The 27259-nt window shown below is 35.0% G+C and overlaps 1 protein-coding gene across 1 annotated transcript in view; it reads left to right on the forward strand.

Annotated features, from left to right (window-relative positions):
• Window positions 1-27259, forward strand: part of LOC120623233 (KH domain-containing, RNA-binding, signal transduction-associated protein 2) — a 314271-nt gene that overhangs the window by 239833 nt on the left and 47179 nt on the right. Inside the window, exon 3 of the mRNA XM_039889154.1 lies at window positions 8472-8569. Coding sequence (XP_039745088.1) covers window positions 8472-8569 — 98 coding nt within the window. The remainder of the gene's footprint in view (window positions 1-8471; window positions 8570-27259) is intronic.

Consider the following 27259-nt stretch of genomic DNA (forward strand, 5'->3'; position numbering starts at 1 on the left):
AAGTTGGAAACGATTAAGACAGTGGGTTTATTTTGATATGAGCTGTGGAATAGATTTGTATCAATAGTTGATATATATACAGCTGTAGTACGTGCTGTTATAAATAATTATAGTTTAAATTCCTATTAAACCGTTTCGGTCAAATTTGAATTGAAACGTTTTGAATTGAAGTATAGCAAGAATTGAAGCCAAACTCAATTAGAATAATTATTAAGTTTTATTTATATATTTATTAGAATAATTTACATACTAGGTAAATAAACGTTCTAAGATTTAAATACCATGCCCACTGGCGCAGGCTGAAGATAAAACAAGTTGTCAGTAAAAAGTGTTCAAATTTGACTATAAATTAAGCTATCAACAAGCTAAGCCGTAGATAATAAATTGATATAGTTTCGAATATTTGATTCCAAATAATTCTACCGATAGAATCGTACCTGGATTGTTAAGTCCTAACTAATATTATAAATGCTAAAGTTTGTTTATTTGTTTGTTTGCCCATTTATAAGCCCTAACTAAGCATCCACTCAACTTGAACTATATCATAGAGTTTGTTGGAAGGACGGAGAGTAACATAGGTGACTTTTTATCCCAGGAAACCAAACAGTTCCCACGGGATTTGTAAAGAGCGTAGTAAACAAGGACGAAGAACGCGGGCAACAATTAATAAATGGATATCTGTCATATTCTGGTGTGTGAGTTTGTGTTCTTGTGGATGTCTTTGACTACGCAGCTATAGTATAGCATCGGGTCGGGTGCATTTACGCACCCCTCAATGTTCTTAACATTGAGGGGTGCGTAAATGCACCCGACACTTATTTCTTATATGCGTTACCTATGCTTGGTAACTTCCCAACTTAGCATATTTAAAGAGACTTCTATTAGCCTATTTGTAAACTATTAAGATCAGCGTCAAAGCAGAGATGACGCGTTTATTAACCGCGCATTGTCTGCGGAGGCCTTAAGATTGATAATTGTAGTTGTTTTTGCGAAATGTTTAGTCATTTTGAATTCTAGTCAATTTATTCACGTAGAGTTTCTGTTTAAACTAGAGTTTATCTGTCTGACACAAAGCGCGTATCTGGCATTGTATTTCAAACATATTGTATTCAGTATTGTTCTAGATTGATCATTTGAGATTAACAATAATAATTGTTATCAAAAGCTACAATATAGCTCTGGTGGAGCAATATTGCAGGGTTACCATAACATTATTACCTAAAATATATGTGAAACCTTTGTAGTAATAATTCACGGATCAAGCAGATGTATGTAAGTGGTATGGTAAGTGGAATAATCGCCTATAAACAGAGCAACACTTACTTTTTTTTTAATTTCACTCCAAGTTAGTCCTTTACTGCAATCTCAATTGATGGTAAGTGATGATGCAGTCTAAGATGGTAGCGGGTTAACCTGTTTGGGAGTATGGTAGTTATACCCCTAATATGACAACGCACCGGCAGTGGCGTGCATTGGGTTTCTTACCAGGGTATGAAAATTGAAAATTGAAAATTGCATAAAACGGCACAAATTCTTCTCCTAATCGAGTTATATCAATGTTAGGGTAGGCAGTGCTTTTGTGCATGTACGGAGTGCACGCCACTGCGCACCGGAGTACTTAATCGTTTGGCGGCACGTCTTTGTCAGTAAGTACCACCCTGGTAAGTAGCCACGGCCAAAGCCTTCCACCAGACCACAGGGCATACAAGGAACACGTTCAACAAAATGCTGCCCTTTGTTAAGCCTCGTGTGACCGAAATTACACCGGCTACTGCACCACCGGCTACGACAATACACCTGATGTGTGTATTGTCGTATTAAAAAAAAAAACAATGCTCCGAAACACAACAAAACTGCTTAGCAGCAGAAATAAGCATGGCGGTAGGACTTTCATGGTCGAGCTCTGTCACAAAAAACTCTACTGCTATTAATTTTTTCATCAAATTGAGAACCTATTCAAAATCGAAAACAAACGCAAATTTGCTTGGTCCCATCTTATAAAAACAAGCTCATGTTTCAAAATGGGTACTTTATTACACCCTTTTATATTTTTTTATAGAGGTTAATTTGAAGTTCAATTTAAGTAACTAGCTGACCCGTGCAACTTCGTCTGCACCAAATCGGTTAGTATCGGAAAACACGAATAAAATGACATTTTCTAAAAATGAATCCTAGCTAGATCGATTTATCGCCCCCGAAACCCCCTGTATACTAATACAAGGGGTTTCGGGGGCGATAAATCGATCTAGCTAGGATTTGCATTATGCATATCGTTGGAGCCGATTCCAAGTTTCCAATTATATATTTACAAGAATAGCTCATTTAAAGATATAAGATAAGATATATGAACGTAGTTATAAGCCTTATACATATATTATACATATTTGTTTGGTCATGACTAGTTTATTACTGACTCGTTTATTTTTCTTCCAAGCTCGAAGCATGGCTGGTAGAAAATGAATGAATGAATGAATACAATTTTATTGTACACCAAAGAAAAAAAAAGTAGTTACAGAGATATAAATACATATAAAGAGAGTACAATTTGGTGGCCTTATCGCTACATAGCGATTTCTTCCAGGCAACAAATGGCGTAAAAGGAAAAAACATAGAAAAGAGGTAGGTGGTGCAATAAATAAGATTTAAAATTTTACAAATTGGTAAATAAAAAATATATATATTTAAATATAACTATAATATATATATATATATACAAAATGCTTAAGAATGAAGTCCGCCTTTTGAAACCAATTTATGGTTGTGCAATAATGAGACAAAAAAGAAAAGTTTATCATATTCCCACTTGAGTAACATAATACTAACTGTGTTATTCGGAATATCAACTAGGGTCGAAACAAAGAAGGTGTTCATGCTCTGATTATGTTGAACATCATCAGAGCATGAACTAGTGGGTGGACACTAGAACCTATAATAATAATAACATCACAAGTGAATTTGTTTGTTAAAACGATTATTTCGAAGGGTATTACAAACATCCTAAACAAATAAAACTTAAGGTTATCTACAAACGTTGACGCATTCTGATACCGACACCGGATGCCATTACAGGTTTCAGGTTTTTTCACCACAAGTTATCACTTGACTGCAATCTCACCTGGTGAAAAGTCATTATGCAATAACAGATGTTAACAGTCTAACCCAGTAAACCCAAAGGTATGGCAGTTTTATTAAACTCTAAAACAAATGAAAAAGTGTTAAAATTACCTCTGGAGCATTTTTATGGTAACCTTCCTGCCCACCCCAACCTAGTTCCTTCTTAACTAGCAGTGATTTAAATTAAAAGCTGCAAATGATTATTGATTATCTTGGTTTATGTTTAATGTTATAAAAGCAAATAAAAATTGCAGAAAGTTAAATGGAAAAGTGTACGGAGCAGCCACGTAAACTTCCAAGTCTCGTTTAAGTTTTCAACGTTCGTTTTGAAATGGAAACCGGTGAAATCACGCTCTAAATAAAATTTCTTTGCTCTTTGACAGCTGACATATTGTATTAACGGGCGATGGAGATAGCTATGCTATAACTAGCCTCTATGTAACCAAATCAGAAATGAGGAGATGCGTAGAAGAACAAGAGTTACCGATATAACTCAACGAGTTGCTAAACTGAAGTGGCAATGGGTGGGGCCCATAGCTCGGAGAACCGGAAGAAGAGTCCCATGTGCTGGAATGGCTACCTCGACCCGTAAACGCAGCGTCGGTAGGCCCCCGGCGAGGTGGACAGACAACATCAAACGAGTGCCGCCGCTGGAGCCTAGGTCTAGTTAGTGGACGTCAATCGGTTGAAGTGATGATGAACGACAACGGTCTCCGTTTGCGCGGCGCCTAAACATCCTAAAACAACTGAATTGTAACTTCCTTAGATGTTAGGCGAGTTTATGCTAACGAACAAAGCGCTTAACCATAAGTGGGTCGATTGCTGATAGCTAATGAGTTATGTACGAGGTAAAACAAGCTATTAAGCTTCCACAGATATGCCAACAAGTCGGCTGCCGCCATGTTATTTTCAACCTAGTTGTTTTTGTAGTACAGCTTTTTGAGACAGAGTTCGTCCGGGGAAGTGCAGAAGAAATGAGTATGGTGGTAACCATATTCATTTCTGCCGCTAACCAGCTGCTGATATTTATTTATATATTTACAAAATTTAATGTTTAGAGGCTTCATCTTATGCGGCAAATAAGCTAACACTATGGACATGTTGCAAGACAACTAAATACTTAAAGGCCATAAACGAAAGAGGAAACGAGGCGGTATCAATTGCATTGTGTACAGCGTATCACATAATAATATAGAGCAAGGGTCTGTGTGAGCTATGCAGTCCAACAAATCCAAGGACTTATAACTGGAACAAGTCTGCCGCAGATAATTCTAATTCAATAAAAACAACCATGGTGTACCATGGAAAAAATAATACATACATCTGGCACATTATGCCAACAAGTATGGCGGTCATCTTAACGATTATAATCGAAATTCTCCGAATTACTCTCATAGAGACCCTAACACGTTTTTCTTCCGTCAAAATATCTGCCAACTCCAAATGAAAGCCGCTTTGAGTACCTTTGTTGCCAATCTATCTTCATATCATGCTGGGACAAAAAAGACGGCTAGTGACCTGGGTCGGATTTGGAAGTTGGCATGTCTATATAAGCACCTATTATGCGGGTTTGATTACCAATAGCTAGTGATCTGAAGACGAAGTGAAGCGTGCTATTAGAGAGACAATACAGCTAATGCTCACCTATTGAAGTGTATATTCCGGTATCCTACATAAATCCGAGAGTTTGTTGGTTTGGTTATACTTCCTGACGCCCTAACTAAGCAACCGTTCTTGATTTTTGGCACAGAGTTAATTAAAAGGACAAAAAGCAACCTAGACTAAAGGTTAATTTAATTAAAATGGCAAGTAAACACAAAACGATTTCGAACGTTGCTCCTGAAAAAATGATTACTATTCAAAGGTTTTATTCAAACAATTTTAATTCCTATCATTTATTCATACATTTTTTTTAATTCGCAACAATATTAAATTACATTTAAAACACTATTAATTTTTTAAATCCACTCCTCCACTGGGCTTTTGAGTACTCAAAAGCTCAAACAAAAAGCCGATTATAATGTAATCTATATTATTTTCATTTGCAATAAAATTTAAAACAATAATTATTATCAAAACAGGTAATAGTAATAATGTAATCTAAGTGCTAATATAATTACAATTCTGATTAACCGTAATAATATGTATTACGCAGGTCCTTAGTACACGAGCGCGAGGCGAAATTAATCCAAAACGTCTACATAATTCACGAAACACTCACGAATCCCATATTTCAGATTTGACGTCGATCGTAATGAAAAATACAAAAAAATAATACACGCTAAAGGTCAATTCAATTCAATTCAATTCTTGTTTATGGCTTTTGTCTGTGCCAACTGGGCACAAGGTATTTCGCCAATGTCTTGTAGATGAAGAAGGCACGAAGGAGATTGATCGGTGAAACTAATGAAAAGTTAATTTTGAATTTGTACCAAGAAAATCCACGCTAAAGGTCGCCGTGGGCTGGAAAAATGACAGCTGTCAGATGCGGATTAATAATGGCGGGCGGTAAATATAGCGCGTTCGGAAATTTGTTAGGATTTCTATCAGTGGATTTAACTTTGTAAAGTTGATCGTGCACTGCAAAACTAGTTCAGAACCAAACTCTATGCATTATAACTGTCTTAAAATAATCTATTATTAAAAATACGTTTTAATTCGTGCAAACCATAAGTGTATTTTTTATTGAGGTAAAGCCTCAATAAAAAACAGTACAGTACAGTTATTGTTGTCATGTCACTTATGCAGTAAAAGTTAGAACTAAGTCCTGGCATAGAAGTTTCAAAAGTACCTACATTTTAAAAAGCAATTTTATAATCGCGACATAAATTTTCCGTCATTAAAGGGAAAAACAACCTTGAAAATTGCATGTGCGATAGTGTAATAAGGGAGATATTTCATACTGGCAACCAACAAGTTAGAGAAATAATTATTATCTTCTTTTTCTTGCCGTTAACCAATTTTAAGAGTATTTCTTCAAAAGAATGACATAAGTGTAGTTTTAGTTCGATACGAACAGCTTACCTCTGCCTTACCTGATGATGAAAAAGGTACTTACTCACTGACATGTATAATTAACACAATGGAATGTCTGTCCCTTACATATGACAGCTTATTTCTATACTAATTTGATGCGTCACACGTCCAAGTCAAAGTCAAAGTCGAAAATATCTTTATTCAACTAGGCCCATAGATGGCACTTTAAATGTGTACATTACATGTAAAATGTGTACATCGTAGTGAGATGTTGGCGGTAACCATATTCGTAAACATAAAACTTAAGCTAGCTATAGTTTAAGAAGAAGCCCACAAAAAACTAACATGGATGTTTATCGCCATTTAAAATTATTAGAAGAGCAACCTGGTTAGAACAATTATTTACACCCACACTTTTTTTAACCGACCTAAATAAAAGAAGGTTCTCAATTCGTCGGAATCTTTTTTTTATGTACAAGTATGTTACCCGATTATTCAAAGACGTCTGAGACGATTTGAAACATTCTTTTTTTGTTTTAAAGAGCATATTTTCCAGGTAGTCCTGTTTAAATTGTATTGGAATTGGTTGAGCTGTTATTAAAAATTCAACAATAATGTAACCCAAAGTTGCAAATTTTTGCCTATAAAGTTCATTATTTATAAGTATTGAAATTATGATACATAAAAAATATGTACTACATGATTGAAGTACTCATTACCTACAACAAAGTCTGCGAGGGAATATATCAAACTATCATATTTAGGTCACAATAGTAGCGTAGTATGTTACATGTTAAACGGTTAGACAAAATAAGAAATGAATCACTAAGAAAAGAAACGAACATAACAGATGTTAAAGTAAAAATCCGAAAACTAAAATGGAAATGGGCGGGACATGTGTGCAGGCAAAAGCAAGACAGGTGGGCAAAAAGAGTTACAGAATGGTATCCGAGAGAAGGGAAGCGATCTAGAGGACGGCAGAGAGTTAGGTGGAGCGATGATTTTGTCAAAATGATGGGAGCAACATGGCAAAGACTGGCGCGTGATAGAGATGCATGGAAAGAAATGGAGGAGGCCTTCGTCCAAAGGGCGTACTGAACTGCGAAACTGTCAAATATAAATAATATGTTAAGAAAAATAGTCATAAGGAAGATTGTGTTTTAAATAATAGTTTGAATATTTATATTATGCTTTTTTCAGTAATAAAGGGCTTTATTATTATTATTATTATTATTATAGTAGCGTTTGTGTCCTAAAATTTAATTAAATTGCCAGTAGAAACAAGTTTGTTACACTCGTATCGCAGTCTTTTTTTTGCATTTAATTGTCACTCTTCGCTTCGCAACTGCACACTTCTAAAATTATATCCATTCCAGGTACGTTGCGCGTTCGCGCCTGAATCCATAATTGGCGCCATCTTCTCCTCTGTATATTATTTTTTTCTCGGTATACAGACCAAAGTAATTCAGACTCATAGTAATTCGGAACTGGACATATTTCACAACCCGCCGCTTCAGCTCCAAAAGCAAATTAAAGTGTTATTATAGAGTAGGTAATCTAAGATAATAATTAAATGTTTAAATGTTTTGTTTTTTTTATTCTTAAATTTATAAAGCTTATTTTTATGTTTCAATTTAATTTAATTTTTTTGTAATTATTACTTGTTGTTACATTCTTTTAAGAGCCCCGAGGAGAAGAATTGGGCAACTGTAATGTCTTCACGGGGTGCGTTGCTAAATAAATAAATAAATAAATGTTTCACTTATTCACTTACAATGAGGAAACAAACATACAATTTATATTCAAGCTTATATAAATTACTTCATTATTGTTGTAACTCATTCATTATTATTCATTATTATTGTTGTAGTATATATAAAATTATTATTGTCTAAATTACATTTGTGAATCTTTTTTGAAAAGATTATTTTTACAATTAGGTACATTTAAATTAACATCCGTAAATAACAAATCAAACGCCATCCTTCATATGATGAAGGACATCTTAAGTGAAAATATTTTAAATATTTATATAATTTCATAAACGTAAATAATCTTAACACGTTAAATAGCGCTAACAGCTCGGCCTTCCTGACGCGAGTCCCTTCGCAAACAAAGAAAACCATGAGTATCTTAACAAGGTAAATAACGCTAACAATAGGACTTTAGTGCCAGAGAAACTCTTATGTCACATAGAACACGTGACATAAGAATTTCTCTGGCACTAATAAATAGTGGAATAAGTCTTTCTAATTTTAGTTCCTTGGACACTCGTACTCATCGATCAATTTGAGATAAAAACAAGATAAGACAGCAGCCTGTCCAGTAGTTATATTTCAGAACGCAGTTAACCTTATACACTCTTAAATTATTGTCAACAGGTGAATGGCGTGGTGAAAGGCGGATGCTGGACATCACCAGAGACAAGCCTGTCAAAGTGTGCGTCCGGGTCGTGGTGCCAGTTAGAGATCATCCAAAGGTAAGCCATAAATATTATAGTTGGGAAACGAATTACACGACTGTTCAAAAAAATGAATTGTTCTCAGAATTCATGTATGCATGTAATTGACTTTTTGTTTTACACCATAACTTGGTTTGGGCTTATGGGGTAATTTTAAAATTGTCGTCTTACAACGTCCCAAATGACACTGGTTATATATATAAGTTTGTTGAAAAATCCATACTTATATTATAAATAAAATCTTTACAAAAATAATATGTGTTTGCCTGTTTGTTTGTTTGTTTATTTATCATAGAGTCATAGAGTAAGTTGAAAGAACGGAGTGTAATAAAGACTACTTTTTACCCCTGCAAAACAAACGCGATTTGTAAAAAAAACCCTAATTAAAGCTGACAAAGAACGTGGGCAACAGCTAGAAAGTATAGGTATAATATTATAACTGTATGGCGCAATTTTCAAATGTATATGTATTGTTCGGCAGACGTTTTTTTAGTTTTTTACAATAACGTAGGTACTTGTTGCTATTTCAAATTCAAAGCAGACAAAACCACAGAATAAAGAACATACAGAAACCGCGAACACTAATAATATTGAGGCATCAAAAACCACCCTACTTAAGTTGTTTCTCGAACAAACGGTTAGTCACTTCATACCATCAAGCAGTTGAAAGTAATTATTTTACCTCAAATGTTCTTAGCGTTAACCATAAAATGGAAAACTGAAAAAGTTTGTTAGCTAGCAACATTCCGCGGACGTACGCGGGGAGTTTTTAACTGTTTTTGGACACAATGCACTACATAATGGCTGAACGAGGAATCTGTACGTTCATAATTCTGTGCTTGTTGCTATTTAAAGCGGGAAATACGAGCACGCGCACTCACGCACGAGTTACCCAATGTTAAGAGATTATTGTAAGAGCAGATAGGTTAGGGCATTTTTTTATTTTCGTATTAAAATGTAATTGTCATCATCATCATAATATCAACCCATTACCGGCCCACTACTGGGCACGGATCTCCTCCCACAATGAGAAAAGGTTAGGGTGGAGTCCACCACGCTGGTCCAGTTGACTCCACACACCTTTGTGAACAAAATAGAAAACTCAGGCATGCAGGTTTTCTCACGATGTTTTCCTTCACCGTTAAATCAAGTGATATTTTAATAACTTAAAACATAAATTAGAAAAGTTAGAGGTGCGTGTTCGAACTCGGCCCCCCGAAAGTGAAGTCTAGCTCTTACCCACTGGGCTACCACCGCTTCTATAAGCATAATAGCACAATTATATTTTAGACCTATCTCATTGGTACCTTACATTTTTTCCTTACCAAACATTATTTAGTCCATGCCACCTCTCGGCCCATAAACTATTTAAATTTTAAAAAACTAATCCATTGCTCTACTGCTGTGGTTTTGAAGGACAAACCGAACAAAATACTTTGGCATTTATAATATTAGTAGGGGTCGAAGTAAATTCTGGACTTTGGGCCTTATTTCAACACACTATTGGCAACTGCGTCTTCGGTATAGTGATACCGGATCAAGTGGTTTTGGGTTGGTCAAGTCAGGATATTTTTTATTGAGGTGTTAAAAAAATCTGAATTAACGGAAATAGGAAAGTGACTCGGAGTGCAAGTTAAGCCTTCGGTCTCGGTTTATGCTCTAAATCCCTCCCTGTTACAAGAGATGAGGATTGTAGCCAGCTGTGGGACATTTATAGGGTAATGATGACGGCAACTTAAAAGATAGAATGTAAGAAAGAAAGAAAGAGAAAGAAAGAAAATTCTTGGAAAAGTTTCTGAATCTGGGTGTTAGTCAATGTATTATGGCTTAAAAAAGAACCCATGCCATAAGTCGTCATTAACCATCCTTTGAGCATATGCCCAAAGGATGGTTAATGACAATGGGAAGCGAAATCGTTTTAGCACCCCTGACGTGTTTTGGGTAAAAAAGTTGTGAAAAATCTCATTCTCCATGTTTGGCAAGGGTCCTCACGTTTCGATCTCATTTGTCCGAGCAAGTCGCTGAAAAATGACGTGAATTTACCCCCGGAATGTTAGGTTGGAGGTGCACATCGCATAAACTACCTGATTCTTTTAAATTGATGCGGGCTGCTGCTAAGATATTTTTTCAACTACAATTTAACCCTGGACTAAAATATCACCTTGTGGTAAGTGATGATCAGTCTAAGATAGTAACGGTCTAACCTGTAAGGGGTATGGCAGTTATATTTAACCCACACCCCTGATTTCTACGCGAAATCTTACTGGAATGCTAAATCGCTAAGCTACAAGTCTTTGCTAGTATGGTGGTAACTAGCCACGGCCGAAGCCTCAGAGTGACATTCGTTACGCTAAATCACACAGTATTTTTAAGACTCTTCTAAAGAATTATTATTTAACACTGTAAGTTTGATTATTATATTCCACATTTACTTTCTGTCCCGATAACATTATTATATATAGTTTTAATATTAGTTATTTTACAATATAGAATTTTATTTTATTTTATATATGTACTGTTTTTGTAATTTTAGTAATTATTAATATGTATGTATATTCTTAGAGTTTTGTGCACCGCTACAAGGATTCATATGTGAGCCAATTCCTCATAATGGTTGCCTGGAAGAAATCACTATAAGTGATTACTAATCACTATTATTTATTTTTTTCTTGTGTGCCATAAAGTATATTTGATTTGATTTGATTTGATAATTTGATTAAGGCTGATTTTTTCAATCGGTACAGGCAGGCCGCTGCAAAATGCATTCCTGAAGACAGTAAATTGATCATGTCTTGAAACAGCGCAGTATGGATTGCCGAAAATTATTTTGATCATATTTAGATAACATTAAATTTAGCGCAATCATGCAAAATTTATTGCAAGTTGACATAATGGTATAGTTTTAAGGATATTATTATTATTTTATATAAGAACATGACCTGCCACTTGCCTGCGAAATAAAATCTTGTATCCATACAATAACTGTCACAATGTCAGTGTTTATTACGGTTTTTCACAAATCTCATGGGAACCATTTGTTTTCCTGGTTTAAAAAGTAGCCTATGTTAGATACTTTTATATACACATAGTCTATGTTACTTTATTTCCTGCTGAGTCTAGTAGTAGTATGCTAGTATGCTAAAAATCAAGTCAATTGGTCCCTTAGTTAGGGCGTAAAGTAAGGACAAACAAACAAACACACTTTTGCATTTATAATCCATAAACCTTACGAAAAAGTAAGGATTTTGGTATAAAGATGATGATGGTTAATTATTCTTTTTAAAAATGAATCCAAATATCTTATTGTGACCCCGGCTTTAGTACGGTTACAAACACGCTCGATCCCGCCTAATGTTCAATTTTACCTTTATTCTTTAGCTAAATTGCCCATGACCCTTTTATGTCCTCGATATTATATTATATAATGTATATTTAAGGCATTTTCTTTCTTAACCTATGGTTCTGTAAACGGCATTAACTTTCTAAATAAATTATCTTTATGAAAGTGTGATAAACTGAAGCTGAAGTCTAAAATCAACTATATAAAAAAAGAAAGAATGCGTCAACAATCGCGACATAAACTTTCATCCTAATGAAGAGCCTTCACCTTAACTTCCTACGAATAAAGCTTAGATTCGCGTGATTAGAATTTGAATTTCGAAACTGCATTTTCTTGCGACTTTTGATCAGCGTTCTTACATTATTTCTACGTGTTATTTTTAAAATTATACTATTATTTGTATAAATAACTATTGCAAATGAGTGTTTGCTGCCCATTTCAACTATTAAAACATCGTGCCGGTATTTGAGCTTGATAGTGATAAAAATACATTGAAATTTACAAATAAAATTGGTAAAATAGCTTTACTGTTACTTTATCAACACACACTTACCTAGTTATTAAACAAAACACTCAACTTACAGTAATAAATAATTTAATAAAAAACATCCCAATATCGTAAACATCGTAATCGCGGTGACTGGCAGTGACATAGATTCTAGGGCACATAATTTTTTTTTGGCACTGGCATTTGAACGTTGGTATAAATGGAATATCATACTGGTATAATAAAACTAAATAGAAGATTTCTGTACATTAAATATATTTTAAAAAATTTAATCGGGGGATGCTTCATAATCGATACTGAGTCCAAAACAGATTTTTATTTAATTTTTGTCTGTCTGTCTGTCTGTCTGTCCGGGTAAAACTACTGAACGGATTTAAATAAAATTTGGCATAGTGGTAGCTGGTATTCCATTTTATCCCGGTAAACAATAAGTTTCCTCCGGGATAAGAGATAAAATTTTAATCAATTTTACTTCATAGCTCCGTTAAATTTAAACCGATTAAAAAAAATCTTTCTTATTTAAAAGTGTATACTATCAAGCATGTATTGTCTAATTTTAATGGAGATCTGATAAATATTGTCGGAGATAAAGGACATAACTCTTCACAGATAACAGCCAGTCGCAAGGCACATCGGGCCAACGATCGAATGCATGCGTACCATCCTACTAAATACTAATATTATAAATGCGAAAGAAATAAAATAATAAAAATATTAAGTTTGATTATATACCTGCAAATTCATTTTCAAATTATTCAAATTAAACCTATCGCTTAGAAGTTGCGACGGGTATAGAATTACAAGTACGGCGACGATGGGCCGCGAATAACATACTTTGGAAGTAAAACTGGACCTGGTAGGTAGCGCAATTAGATTCTAGTTTTTTTTATGATATTAAACTATTTGGTGCAGACGAAGTTGCGCGGGTCAGCTAGTAATTGTCTATGGTCATAAGTATTTCAAAGTCTACTCTGAATGAATTCATCTGTCTGATCTGATCTGATCTGTCTAGTCTGATGTGAATGTTAATTCACATTTATAATCGTCTGAGCAGGATGTAACGTAGACGTCACCGCAATCATCGGCGGAACGATTTCGGTTCACGTGTTTTTTTTTTTAAGTATTTTATATGCGTTTAACATCTGCAAAGAAACTGAATACGCGTTGATTGCCCCTGTAGAGTATGTACCTTGATCTAAATAAATACGGTTTGGACGTGCGAAGAAAGATTGGATGCGTGATGAAATATGAGCCGTTTGGACCCTTCTCCCCGTTGATTTATGGGTTTATTACATTAGTGAGAATGTAATGTAAAGGCATGTATACACGAGACTAGTCAACATTCACCACTCCGCAGCGAACATTTAGAGACATATTGATCTGTAAGGTGTTTCACACTTGTTCTTATTATTTTGTTTTTCAGCAATAAAGCTTTTTATGCCAGATTTCCTCCAGGGAAATACAGCCATGCTTATTTTATAGCAATTTTCCTGTCTAAAGGGCGTATAAGTTAACCCTTGGCTGTAATCTCACCCGCTGTTAAGTATGTAACGTGCTACTCTAATTTGTATCTACGCGACATCGTACCGGAACGCTAAATCGCCCGGTGGCACGTCTTTCTCTCGTAACTAGCCTCGCACCGGACCAGACGAGAGAAAATTCTGAAATTATAATTTGCCTCTTGCCAGTGACGTGCATAGAGGGTATGCACAGGGTATGCAATAAGCGAGCCGATGGTATAAAATATATAATAAAGATAAAAAAAAAACTTAAGGGTAGGCATAGTAAGAGTTATATAATGACAAGGTTGCTTGGAAGCATCCGGCTCCGCTTTCAGCTCTCACAAGATAGAAAAATGAATGTTAAAATGTAAAATGTAAATTGTTGATATTGGAAAAGAGCAACTGCTGAGTTTCTTGCCGGCTTCTTCTCGGTAGAATCTGCCTTCCGAACCGGTGGTAGGGTCACTACAAACAGACAGACTTGACGTTTCAAAAGTGCTTATATTTGGCCTACTTGAAATGAATTTTGATTTTTTTTATGTTATAAAAAGCCTACCCTTAAGTTTTTATAACTCGTAAATATAAGTTCTGGAGATTTTCTTAATTTTACATTATTTGCATACCCTGTGCATACCCTCTATGCACGCCACTGCATCTGGCGGATATCAAACCTGGGACCTACTACTAAAAAAAACAGCGCGCTTCCCTCTGCGCAAGGGATGTAGTCAAAATTGGTGAGCTTGAGGTGGAAAAAAAAAGTATTAAAATTACTACCAATGACTTACACTTATACCTACTCGTATGTGTGCAGACTTATATGTGGCTGTTCAAAAAGGTATTTCGTCGTATTCTTAGAAGCACACTCATGTTCAAGCACTCTTGATTTCGGAGTTTAGCACTGTATTGTTAGTTCTCGTATTAAATTGCAGAGAAACGTGTACTAGACGCTAGTAAAGGGGCTTCGTGACAAGGTTTTGTAAGGCGTTTGCTCTCTACAAAAGTTTATTCTCACAAGCGACAGAAATTCGAGTGGCAAACTCTTGAGTTTACTTTAGATTTCCAACTTTAATCCTATTATTCGCATCCGTTGATCCATTAGGTTTTAATATACTGCTTGCAACGTACGTAGATAAGATTATTGATGGCAACAGCTGCTGTCTATTTGGTAAATTTATGATAGTTGCCAAGCGGTGACAGTGGAAACCAGGTGGAAACTTATTGGAAAATTTACTCTTTTTTATAGTACTTGATAATTGATGGACCAAGGAGATGGCTCACTTGATGAAAAGTAGAAATCAACGCCTATATACCTACTAGCCTACGTCCTGCAACGAGCCATCTTGTATCCGTTATTATTATTTATTTATTTTTTTTTACACCAAAGTCAAAGTCAAAAATATCTTTATTCAAGTAGGCCCATAGGTGGCACTTTTGATGCGTACATAAGAATTACACGGTAGTGAGATGATGGCGATAACCACATTCGTAAACTTAAAACTAAAGCTACGAGGGTTCCAAACGCGTCCTGGTCTTAGAAGAAGCCCAAAACAAACTTAGCCGGGTGTTTTTTTTTTACTACACTTACTACACCACATTAAGTTAAAGATATATATATATATATATATATAAAAGAAAACAGAAACATAAAAATAAAAGCAGAATACAAAAGGCGGCTAAAGGCCTTAAACCGTAAACCGCTTTGTAGTGATGAGATTAGAAGTAGGAAAAAAAGAGGTGAACAAACTGCAGGTGGTACAAATTATAAAATAAATACATACGAATAACTAAATAGTACTAATACATAAACTAATATATAATGCATCTAACATAAATAAATATTTAAAATAACTGATAATATATACTTTACCATATAATTAACACATAGATAACATATTCTTCAGTTGGAAATACAATTGCACTTAACTGCTTTCCATCAACGGAGGTTTAAGCCTCATGTCAGTCAAGCCAGCTATTGCACCGGGAACCACGTCCTTCAGACCTGAATTCAGCAATGCTGCTTGGCGATAGATGTAAGCATGGCTGTATATTATGTCCCTCAACGAGCTCTGTCACAAACAGCTCTACTAGTTCTCCCAGAGGCCTTTAGTACAGCAATAATTTTTGTGTCCCGTAACCAAATGAATTGCTAGCTCGTAACAATAGTGTAATTTGCTTGGCTCTAAACAAACAAAATCTGACCAGCCAAGTATTTTTCTAACTTATTTTGACTAGCTCGTAACAATAGTGTAGTTTGCTTGGCTCTAAACAAACGAAATCTGAACACTAAGTATTTTTCTAGCTTATTTTGACTAGCTCGTAACAATAGTGTAGTTTGTTTGGCTCTTAACAAACGAAATCTGACTAGCCAAGTATTTTTCTAGCTTATTTTGGCTAGCTCGTAACAATAGTATAATTTGCTTGGCTCTTAACAAACGAAATCTGACCAGCCAAGTATTTTTCTAGCTTATTTTGGCTAGCTCGTAACAATAGTGTAGTTTGCTTGTCACTAAACAAACGAAATCTGACCAGCTAAGTATTTTTCTAACTTATTTTGACTGGCTTGTAACAATAGTGTAGTTTGCTTGTCACTAAACAAACGAAATCTGACCAGCCAAGTATTTTTCTAACTTATTTTGACTGGCTCGTAACAATAGTGTAGTTTGCTTGTCACTAAATAAACAAAATCTGACTAGTCAAATATTTTAGTAGCTTTTTTGGGAGCTCGTAACAATAGTGTAGATTGCTTGGCACTATGAAATCAAAATCTGACTAGCCAAGTATTTTTCTAGCTTTTTATTAAAAGATTGTAACAATAGTGTATATTTCTTGGTAATAAACAAACAAAACCTGACTAGACAAGTATTTAAAGTAGCTAATTTTTGATAGCTCGTAACAATAGTGTAGTTGCGTTGTTGACGACTCCCACTATAGAGCTGATTAAAATTATTGTTATCTTTGTTCGAAATAGAGAATGATTAAAAAGTTGCATCGAACCGTCAGCGTTCAATGAGGGAGTAGCACGTCTCAATATAATGTCGCCTGAACCGAGAGCAAGGCTAACAGTCGATCGCAATGGAGTGGTGTATGACATAAATCATGGGATATAGCGGGAGAACAACGGGACTCGATGGCCTAAAAGAAGTGGATCTTCAGCAAAGGCTTTCCAGTTATATATCAATCAACAGTCTATCTGCGATCACTACTGAACATACCTACACCTTTGTCGTAGCAACTCATATGAAACTCTGCCTCCCTTATCCAGATATATAGTCATCGGCCTATCGAGCTAAACTATATCCTCCACTGCACTTACCTGTACTTACGCGGTTTCAATTCCAGAACATATCTGGCAATACTACTAAATCTTATTAATTCAGGTTTTATCCTTTCTGACCATAAGGGTACTGAAGATTAAAGCTCCTTATGGATAAATTAATTGCGTTGTTTAATAAAAATTCCTATTATGTTTCTAAATCCGCCGTTTTTAGGCATTGTAACCGGGAGTATCTTCCGCAGAATAGATTCAAATATGGATAGCAATGCGTAGGTAATATGCACGCCCTGTGATTCCAATATCGCCACGTGGTCTGGTCGTGGTACATTAGCTGATCCAGGTTATGTTCGGCTCCAAAGCAACATCCAAGTCTTAAAAGTATAGACTCTCAGACAGTTAGCAGGTAACGGTATATGTGTCAGCTCCATAAAAAAAATATTATATTACTATTCTGCATGCAGACCATATAATTACAACCATAATCACAATACCATATAAATTTGTAAGTTCGCGTCAAAAGTACTTCCTGTCGGCCTATTTGATTATAGAAATATTTGCATTTGACTTGATCATCATGAATTTAGAGAGCTGTGAAACACGCATCTCAGTCCTATAAGGCAGCAGAAATAATGCGATTGAAATGAAGCTTATGACAACTCAACAAACTAAGCTTATCTGGCCTCATGCCTGCTGTAGAGTTGCGAGTAGTAAATTTATGGAAAAATATAACTTGTCAATCATTTTTATCACATGTATGTAGGTCTTTAAACTAAAGCAAGTTAACAAGTCTTAAAAATAGTGCTGGTCTTTTCACAATGTTAAACGTAGAAAAGGATAGCTCTATTTTTGTACCGTCACCATTATCAATTTTAAATTTTACGAGACACATCGAGACTTGCTTGCGAGCACAATAACAAGCTCAACTTGGTGTGTTCGCTAGCGAATAATTCTGTTGTGTCTAATAACAACACCTACCTAATGTATGTAACAATAAATTGTTACGTTGGTGTTTAATAAACTTTTTCATTTTCATTTCATTCATACTTGTCATTAAGTAATATGATGTATGTACAGCAAAATAGGCACTAGTATAATGTTAAACCACTTTCTATTGACGCTATCACTTATAAATTAGGCCACACTAAGTGCGTGGCTTTTATAGGTTCCTTTAAATGAACTGAATAGTTAGTTTGCTCTACCCTCTAAGGAGCCTCTTATTAACGATCCCCGACTACAAATGTAAATCGAGTAGTACAAAGCAATATATTAGACACACCTATTTACGCGGCTTACTATCATCGTTTAAAGCAGGGTTATTATTTTTTTTTTTACATACCCAAGTGATGGTAAATGGAAAACCATGCCTTTAGACCGAACAACACTTCGTAGCACGACTATCCGTGAGAAAAAAACTATATCCCCTGATTATATCCCCTGATCAGGGATAAGCTACCTAATCACTGCCGTTCGTCCATGAAGGAAACACTATACACGATTTCTCACAATACTATACTTTTTTACACACTTGTACAATATTCCAGATTTGAATTGACTATACATAAATCAACATGGGTACTTATTCTGGGAATAACACAAAGATAGCGCGATCCCAGAGGATGATCACGCCATCTGTCGACAGGGAAGGTATACTGCACGAACAGAGATAAAATGAACGTGTCCAAAGCAAGACAACATGGAAAAGGAGAAGTTTGCAGCCGTTTATTACACTTATATTATTTTATTTTTTATAAATATAATACGGCAATACACACATCGCCATCTAGCCCCAAAGTAAGCGTAGCATGTGTTATGGGTACTAAGGTGACTGAAGAATATTTATATTAATAATATAAATAAATACTTAGAATATACAGATAAACACCCAGACGCTGAAAAACATTCATGCTCATCACACAAACATTTTCCAGTTGTGGGAATCGAACCCACGGCCACACTCAGAAAGCAGGGTCGCTGCAAACTGCGCCAATCGGCCGTCAATAAATAAATACTTACCTTTAAAACATAATCATCATATAAACCCATTACCGGCCCACTACAGAGCACGGGTCTTCTCCCACAATGAAAAGGGGTTAAGGTCGTAGTCCACCAAACTGGCTCAGTGCGGACTGGTGGACTCCACACACCTTTGAGAACATTATGAAGAACTCTCAGACATGCAGGTTTCCTCACGATGTTTTCCTTCACCGTTGAAGCGAGTGACATTTTAATTGCTAAAAAGGTACGTAACTTAGTAAAGCTGGCTGTCTGGGATTCGAGCTCGGCCCCCCGATAGTGAAATCGAAGTCCTACCCAATGGGCTGTCACCGAAACATAATAAAACATTATAATAAATGTCTATTACGTAATATAAAGGGCCTTGTTATATTGATTACACTGACGTATTTCATATTACGTCAGTGATTGTTGAGGAAGTTTTGCTCAGTATCTACCTACCGCCCTGAGTCCTGCAAAAGGTTGTAAACTGAAAAATTATGGTGAAAAAGACCAATCTGCTGAGTTTCTTACCGCCTCTTCTCGGTGGAATCTGCCTTCCTAACCGGTAGTAGAGTCACTACAAAAAGACTGACTTGACGTTTCAAAAGTGCTTATAAATAGGGCCTACTTGAAATAAATGAATTTAGAATTTTTTTAAACCTTATGTGTGGATGTCTCACGTGCCTGTTATAAACTCGGCAATCATGTCAATCAGACCAGAAAACAACATTTTTTTTTTTATTTCTCTACAAGTTAGCCCTTGAATTTAATCACAGCCGGTCGTAAGTGATGATGCAGTCTAAAATAGCGGGCTAATCTTTTAGGGTATATGGTAGTCATACCCCTAATTGGTTTAAAGGCGACATCCCACCGGAACACTGAATCACTTAGCGGCACGTCTTTGTCGGTACTGTGGTAACCAGCCAAAGCCTTCCATCAGACAAAAAATGCTGTTTGGTGGCATAAATAATTAGGTAACTATGGCTGAAAGTCAAAGTCAAAGTCAAAAATATCTTTATTCAAGTAGGCCCATAGGTGGCACTTTTGATGCGTACATAAGAATTACACGGTAGTGAGATGATGGCGATAGCCACATTCGTAAACTTAAAACTTTAAGCTACGAGGGTTCCAAACGCGTCCTGGTCTAAGAAGAAGCCCACAACAAACTTAGCAGGGAGTTTTTTTTTTGTTATCACCATCTCACAATGTCATTTTAAATTATTAGTGCTGCTGTTGTACTTCCCCGGACAAGCCCTGTCACAGAAAGCTCAACTGCCAATAAAATTACTGAAGTAGTGAAGTGTAGAAATATTTCACCTTAGCCGATCCATCTGCACCAGTCCAAACACAATCTGTCAAGATCGCGACATCCATCTAAGAAAATCAACGCACGTTCCTTTTCGAAGCCAACACAAATAAATAAAATTTGCTGAAAGTAAACGCTGTAGGGTTGGCTCTTATTCATTTTATGAATATTATTCAGTTCCCTTGAATGCAATATCGTCTAGTTGTAACTGATGATGCCGTCTTGGATGGTACCGGGCTAAATTACAACCTGCATCATAATGCTCAGTCGCGACCATTTTGTTTCTGCAGCATCACAACCGGATATATATTATTAGATATAACCTTATATTATATATCCAGTACTAACATATATATTCTTTGTAAATATTAATGTTACTTTGTAATTATTATTATATTTTAAATCAAATTATTGTTCATAGAGTGGTGTTATATTAAACGAATCATTTGAAAAAAAAACCCCTATGGATATTGACGCAAACATAAATAAATAAATAAATAAATATACTACGACAATACACACATCGCCATCTAGTCCCAAAGTAAGCGTAGCTTGTGTTATGGGTACTAAGATAACTGATGAATAATTTTTATGAATAATATACATAAATACTTATAATATATAGATAAACACCCAGACACTGAAAAACATTCATGTTCATCACACAAATATTGTCCAGTTGTGGGAATCGAACCCACGGCCTTGGACTCAGAAAGCAGGGTCGCTGCCCACTGCGCCAATCGGCCGTCAAAATGTTATGAAACAAAACATAACATTTTTTTGTACAAGACACTATTAATTATGATATTTTAAACGACCAGAGAGAGAACAGAGGCAATTTGGGAATTTATAATTTCTAACCTATCCAAGACTGACAAAAACGTGACGCCAAGCGATTTAGCGTTTCCGTACGATTTCGAGGTATGGATTTGATAATTGCCTATTTACCCCCTAATAAGTTAGCCCGGTAGCATCTCAGACGGCATCATCAGTTACAACTACATGATATTGCACCTTTTTTTCGGCTTCGCAAGGCTGCCTTTGCACCCTAGCACGAAGTGTTATTACTGTTTTATTGCACAGTTTATAGTAGGTTTATATAAAAATACTAAATTTGCGTTTTAACAAAGCCCGAATAAATAATAAATCAAGTTGAATGCTCATCCATGGGCAACCCTTATGTTTATCTTCGCACCCAATGTATATTTCAAACACCTGAACCAATAAGTACAAAGATCGTCGCCAAACAAAACTTAGGGTATACCTCACACAATTTCTTGGGCTCTGTCCAAATAGAACAAGGGAGAAATCACACTTGTACGCAAGAATTAATATGTAGGAGTGAGTAAGACTTAATGTTTTAAATAATCATCTTTCTTTCCTATGGTTCAGTAGTAAATTTCCGTGCGTGTGTCTTGCACAAATTCTTAAATGGCACGCATTATTTGTAGTAAAAGATATTATATAAAAGGTATCGTTAAGCACTCAGCACTATCACAATTTACTAGTGGCGGAAATTACTCCTAGATTAGATATATTTTTCATGAGTTTATGAGATAATATATACCTCTATTTTGTATAGTAAATATTCTCACCAGGTAGAGTTAAGATAGCCACGAAGATGAGTGGTCTTAAAATTACCCCTACCTGGTGTCAAGTGGATCTCAACCTGATGTCAAACAAAAACATCGTCTAGGAAACAAAGCAACACTTCGCTGGCCATGGTAGCGCTGTGTCTATCAACCTGTAATGTATTAAGCCTCATTTGTCTATAGTAACATCGGCAACCACGAACTTCAGATCGAGCAATTCTGCTTGACGTCAGAAAGAAGCACGGTGGTAGTACTTCCCCGGACAAGCTCTGTCATATGCTGATTTACAGAGCTTGTCCGGGCGCTATGTCAGCTGATGTCTGTCAGCTCCACTACTTCGTTAACCGTAGACGCGAGGTTCTTACAGCTTAGTATTTAAATCGCGTACCGTTTTTATGTTATGACAATAACAATATGATTAAAAAACCTAAAACTAAATAATAATTAATTTACTAAATAATAACTAATTATTAAACCTACAGTTTTAAGCACACCCACAGAGGCCTTTGAAAAACGATAAACAGGAAACATTTCGTTGACGCATTTACTCTGCCAAAAGCAGGAGAATCTGTACGGTGTAATTTATAATTTCTTAAAACTTTATAGTCAACACCAAACAGATCAGCAATGTACCCTCTACGTTTTCCTCCGAAACCGGAGCATCCTTAGGAGATGTTGACTTTACAATGAATAATTGTTAAGTGACCATTGATCAGTGATCACCGGATGATCCAGTTTCACTGATCTGAAGCTGCAAATTAAGCTTAGTATTCATAATATATCATGGAATTCCGCAAAGTAACGCCTGCTTGTATCCAATATCCAGCTGCAGGGTTTGCAATTTTGCCGATGTCAATAGTTTGTTTCCGATCTGATTGCGTATTTGTGTGTGTCTTCCCCGATTACTACCGTTAACTAAGTCGGTTGACAGGTGACGAGGGAAAGCTCACTTTGTATTCTTCTCATATATCTTGCATTACTTCTGCGGAATTGAGTTTGTGCGAAACCTAACTTTGTTTTCCACTTGGATAGAGCATCTCTGACTTATGCATTTTATATCAGGGGCGTTGGTCAGTGTATTCATAAAGGCATAGTTGTAGTAGAGTTTTTTTTGACAGAGTTCAAATTCAAAATCAAAATTCATTTATTTATTTATTTATTTATATATTTATCTATTTATTTATTTATATATTTATTTATTTATGAATATCCTTAGTATACTTACAGCTAGCCAAAACGTTTACTAAGTCAGTAACAGATGTACATTACAAAAATATTAGTTCATTTGTCTGAAAATAATTTAGGAACTTAGCTAAACTTATATTATTTACTTAGCCCGGGGCTATTAAAAGAATGTATGAACGAATAAAAATTACAACAAATTAAATTAAATTAAATCATAAAAATAAGCTATATAACATTAAGAATAAAAAAAATAAAATAAAAATAATAACCAAAAATTCTAATTCTAAATAATAATAAAAACAAAACATTCAAACATATAATTAATATCTTAGATTACCTACTCTATGTCTAGTAGACCTAATATAATCAGTTTTGAAAAGTCAAGTATGTCTGTTTTTAGTGACTCTACCACCGTTTCGGAAGGCAGATTTTACCGAGAAGAACCCGGGAAGAAACTCAGCAGTTGCTCTTTTCCAACATAATTTTAAAATATAACAATCATTTTTCTATATTGTGTGAGATGAAAGCGGAGCGGCTTGCTTTCAGGCAACCTTGTCATTAAGAAATTCATCAATAGTATAGTAACTTCGATGTATTAAATGTGTTTTAATACATTCTTAAAAATTATGAAATGGTAAATCTAAGATTTAAGATTTATTCATAAAAGACCCTTTTGCACCCTTACATATAAAAAAAACCATTTAAGTCAAAATGTCGCACGCGAAAGAAACACTGTTTTGGCGCACATTATCTAAGGAGGCCAGAAAACTTTATGACATATAAAGTGTCCATTAAGCGTAGGCAGTAATTAATATCCTTTAAGTAGCTCCGATGAGGGTGGCATGTTCAGAATTGAACAAACCCTCCATAAAAAAAATTAAGAAAAAAAAAAGCCTTGTCATTCAAAAATTCATCAATAGTATATATAGTTCATTCTTACATTCTTTAAACTTATGTTATGGTAAATCTGGTATTACCTTCGGTACCATGTTACCAGCGTACCAGCTTTACTCAGCCCTACAAAGGTTTTCTGTTCTTTCCTAGAACGATATGCTGATATGACTAATTTATTACCGTTTCTAGTATTTTTAAAAAATATTCATCAGTCATCTTAGCACCCATAACACAAGCTACACTTACTTTGGGGCTAGATGACGATGTGTGTATTTTCGTAGTATATTCATTTATGTTATTAAAATATGGTTACGGGGTATCCCGTTACGATCTTTGACTGCATCATCACTTACCAGCAGGTGAAATTGCAGTCAAGCGTTAACTTACGGTGAAATAAAAAGAAAAGAAAACAGAAATTTCAATACCATTTATTTGTATGTATAAATTATGAATTCTGAAACCAGTTCATCTTTTTTATCTCACTGAAGCAATGCTCTGAAGATATTTTAAGAGTTTAAATCACCGGCGTGTAACAAATTGGATCTCAATGGTCCCATCCTTAACAATCGACGTTTTTCTTCGCCATAATACATCTTCATAGAAAATGCACGGAAGTTAATCTGACACAGCTACTCCGCTTTAACGTGTGGAAAAAATTTACCCTCAATTTTTAGTTCATGTATATTTCAGTAATAGGGATAACTTTTAGATAATGGTCGTTAAACTGACTTTAGGAGGTCCAGCGTTGGGTAAAAACAGCAATTATGCTGAGTTATGAACTTGAAATTTTATGAGGTAAACGCTGCATGCAAATAATATGACAATAATCATTGTATATATTCTACATGACCTTATTAAGACTACGCTAAAACACAAACATATTTGAAAAACAAGAGACCATTATATCCATTTAATTAAAATAGTAAAAGTCATGAAATTTTATTTATTTTTTATTAAAGGTAATTTAGGTAAACAATATTTTCATAATCTTTTAGTGTAAAGTATGTATTAAAATAGAATAAAAAATAAATGTGTTGATATAAATAAAAATAAATCCAATATAAAGAGATATTCTTCATGAATGTACGGATTTTTTTATATTTTCATAACGAACTTTAAACTAAAAAGTTATTTAAAGATTGTTGATATAATAAGGCATGTAAGAAAAAATGGAGTGTACCTTTTCCACCCTTACACACCACTTACCCTTACCACTATTATAAATGTGAATGTAAGTTTGTTTGTTACGCCTTGACGCGAAAACTACTGAACCGATCTTCATAAAACTTTTTATACATATTCTTGGGAGTATTAGAAATGATATAGTGTACTTTTCAATGAAAAAAAAAATTACGTAAGATAAAAAAATGTTTGTGAAAAAAATCTAAAAATCTCATAAATGACTATAGGTGTAGGCTATGTAGCAGTACGCTGCCTCCCAAAATTATGCGGGCGAAGCCGCAGGGCACATCTAGTATTATATAAACTTTAACACGATCATGGGACAAATATCAAAACCTAAGCGTTTTTTCCAATAGTTCCACGTGCTATGATAATCAAAATTAGGTACAAGAAAACTTGTGTCATTTAAATACTTTAGATAAAAACATTTTATTATCATATACATAGGACAAAAAAACCGCAAGCTTAAAATATAAGTCGTATTTTTACGGCAGTACTTTTTGCAAAATGATTCCGTATGTTTCCATCGCCTATATTGATTTACGATTAAGGCAACGTGCACACAAAACATCGCATGAATTTCAATGGCGACTTTAGACCGGGGAATATGGAATCTGACTGAATAAACATATTTCTTGATACTACACTGTGTCAATATTTGAAAAAACTTTATTTCTGTTTTATTATCCGAATATGGCAAAACGTTACTGCGTTTTACAACATAAATTGAATGCGGCGAAAGTGTGAATTTTAGAGTACCTATTTATTTAGTTCGAAAATATAGTGTTATAGTTTTTAGTTATAGTATTTTAATGAAAGTTTTAAAAAAATAATCTACAAATAGTTCATAATGTATGTTTAGCCTCCGGAAATTTAATTCTCAGAGTATCGGAACAAACTGAAATCTGAAAATATTATCTATCCTGTACTCTACTCTTTTTCTTCCTTGGACACCACCCTACCTTAAAGAACGATTCATCGATTCAAATTTCTTGGCCCGTGCACATCCCAAGGCTCTCAGCAATCCACCCGAGAAAATGTGCTTAGAATGGTGAAGTGTAACTCTCGCAGTTATTCGGAGTCATTTACAGTAAAAGCGGCAATGCTGTGGAATGAACTCCCTGATGACGTTCGACGCGCTAAATCCCTTACGATTTTTAAAAGTCGTGTAAGAAGGCACTACAAACATGTTAATGTTATATAGATATGTATGTGTATTTATGCATATTTATTAATATATATTATATTTATATAAATATATAAACTATATTACTACATTTATTTAATTATTTATGTATATAATATATATATTTTTTTTTATATAGAATTGCGATTTCCCGTCTCTCATTGCCTTATTCCAATAGTTAAGGTAGCCTGGAAGAGATCACTTTTAGTGATAAGGCCGCCTTTGGCATATAATTTATGTTAATGTAAGTGTTCCTGTGCGTGTTTCCTTTATTATGCAATAAAGTTGTTTAAATAAATAAAAATAAATGTATGACCGTAGCGTATGTTTTATTATACTATCTACCTACCAATGCAAAACTTTCAATAATATAAAGTTAAAGTTAATAATAAAGATCACAATTTATCTATAAGACCCTTATTATCTTTTAGAAGATTTCTGTATGATCATCATCAGCTCACTACTGCGCACGGGTCTCTTCTCAGAATGAGAAGGGTTTAGGCCGTAGTCCACCACTAATAATTGATAGAATTGGTAGACTTCACAAGCTGTTGAGAACATTGTGGAGAGCTCTCAAGCATACAGGTCCTCACGATGTTTTTCTTCACCGTTTAAAGCAAGTGATACTTAAATAACTTTAAACGCACATAACTTGTAAAAGTTAGAGGTGCGTGCTGGGATTCGAACTCGGTCCCGCGAAAGTGAAGTCGAGCTCCTATCTACTGAGCGATCACCGCTTTTTAA

This window comes from Pararge aegeria, chromosome 1, assembly GCF_905163445.1.
Source record: "Pararge aegeria chromosome 1, ilParAegt1.1, whole genome shotgun sequence".
Taxonomy (NCBI): Eukaryota; Metazoa; Arthropoda; class Insecta; order Lepidoptera; family Nymphalidae; genus Pararge; species Pararge aegeria.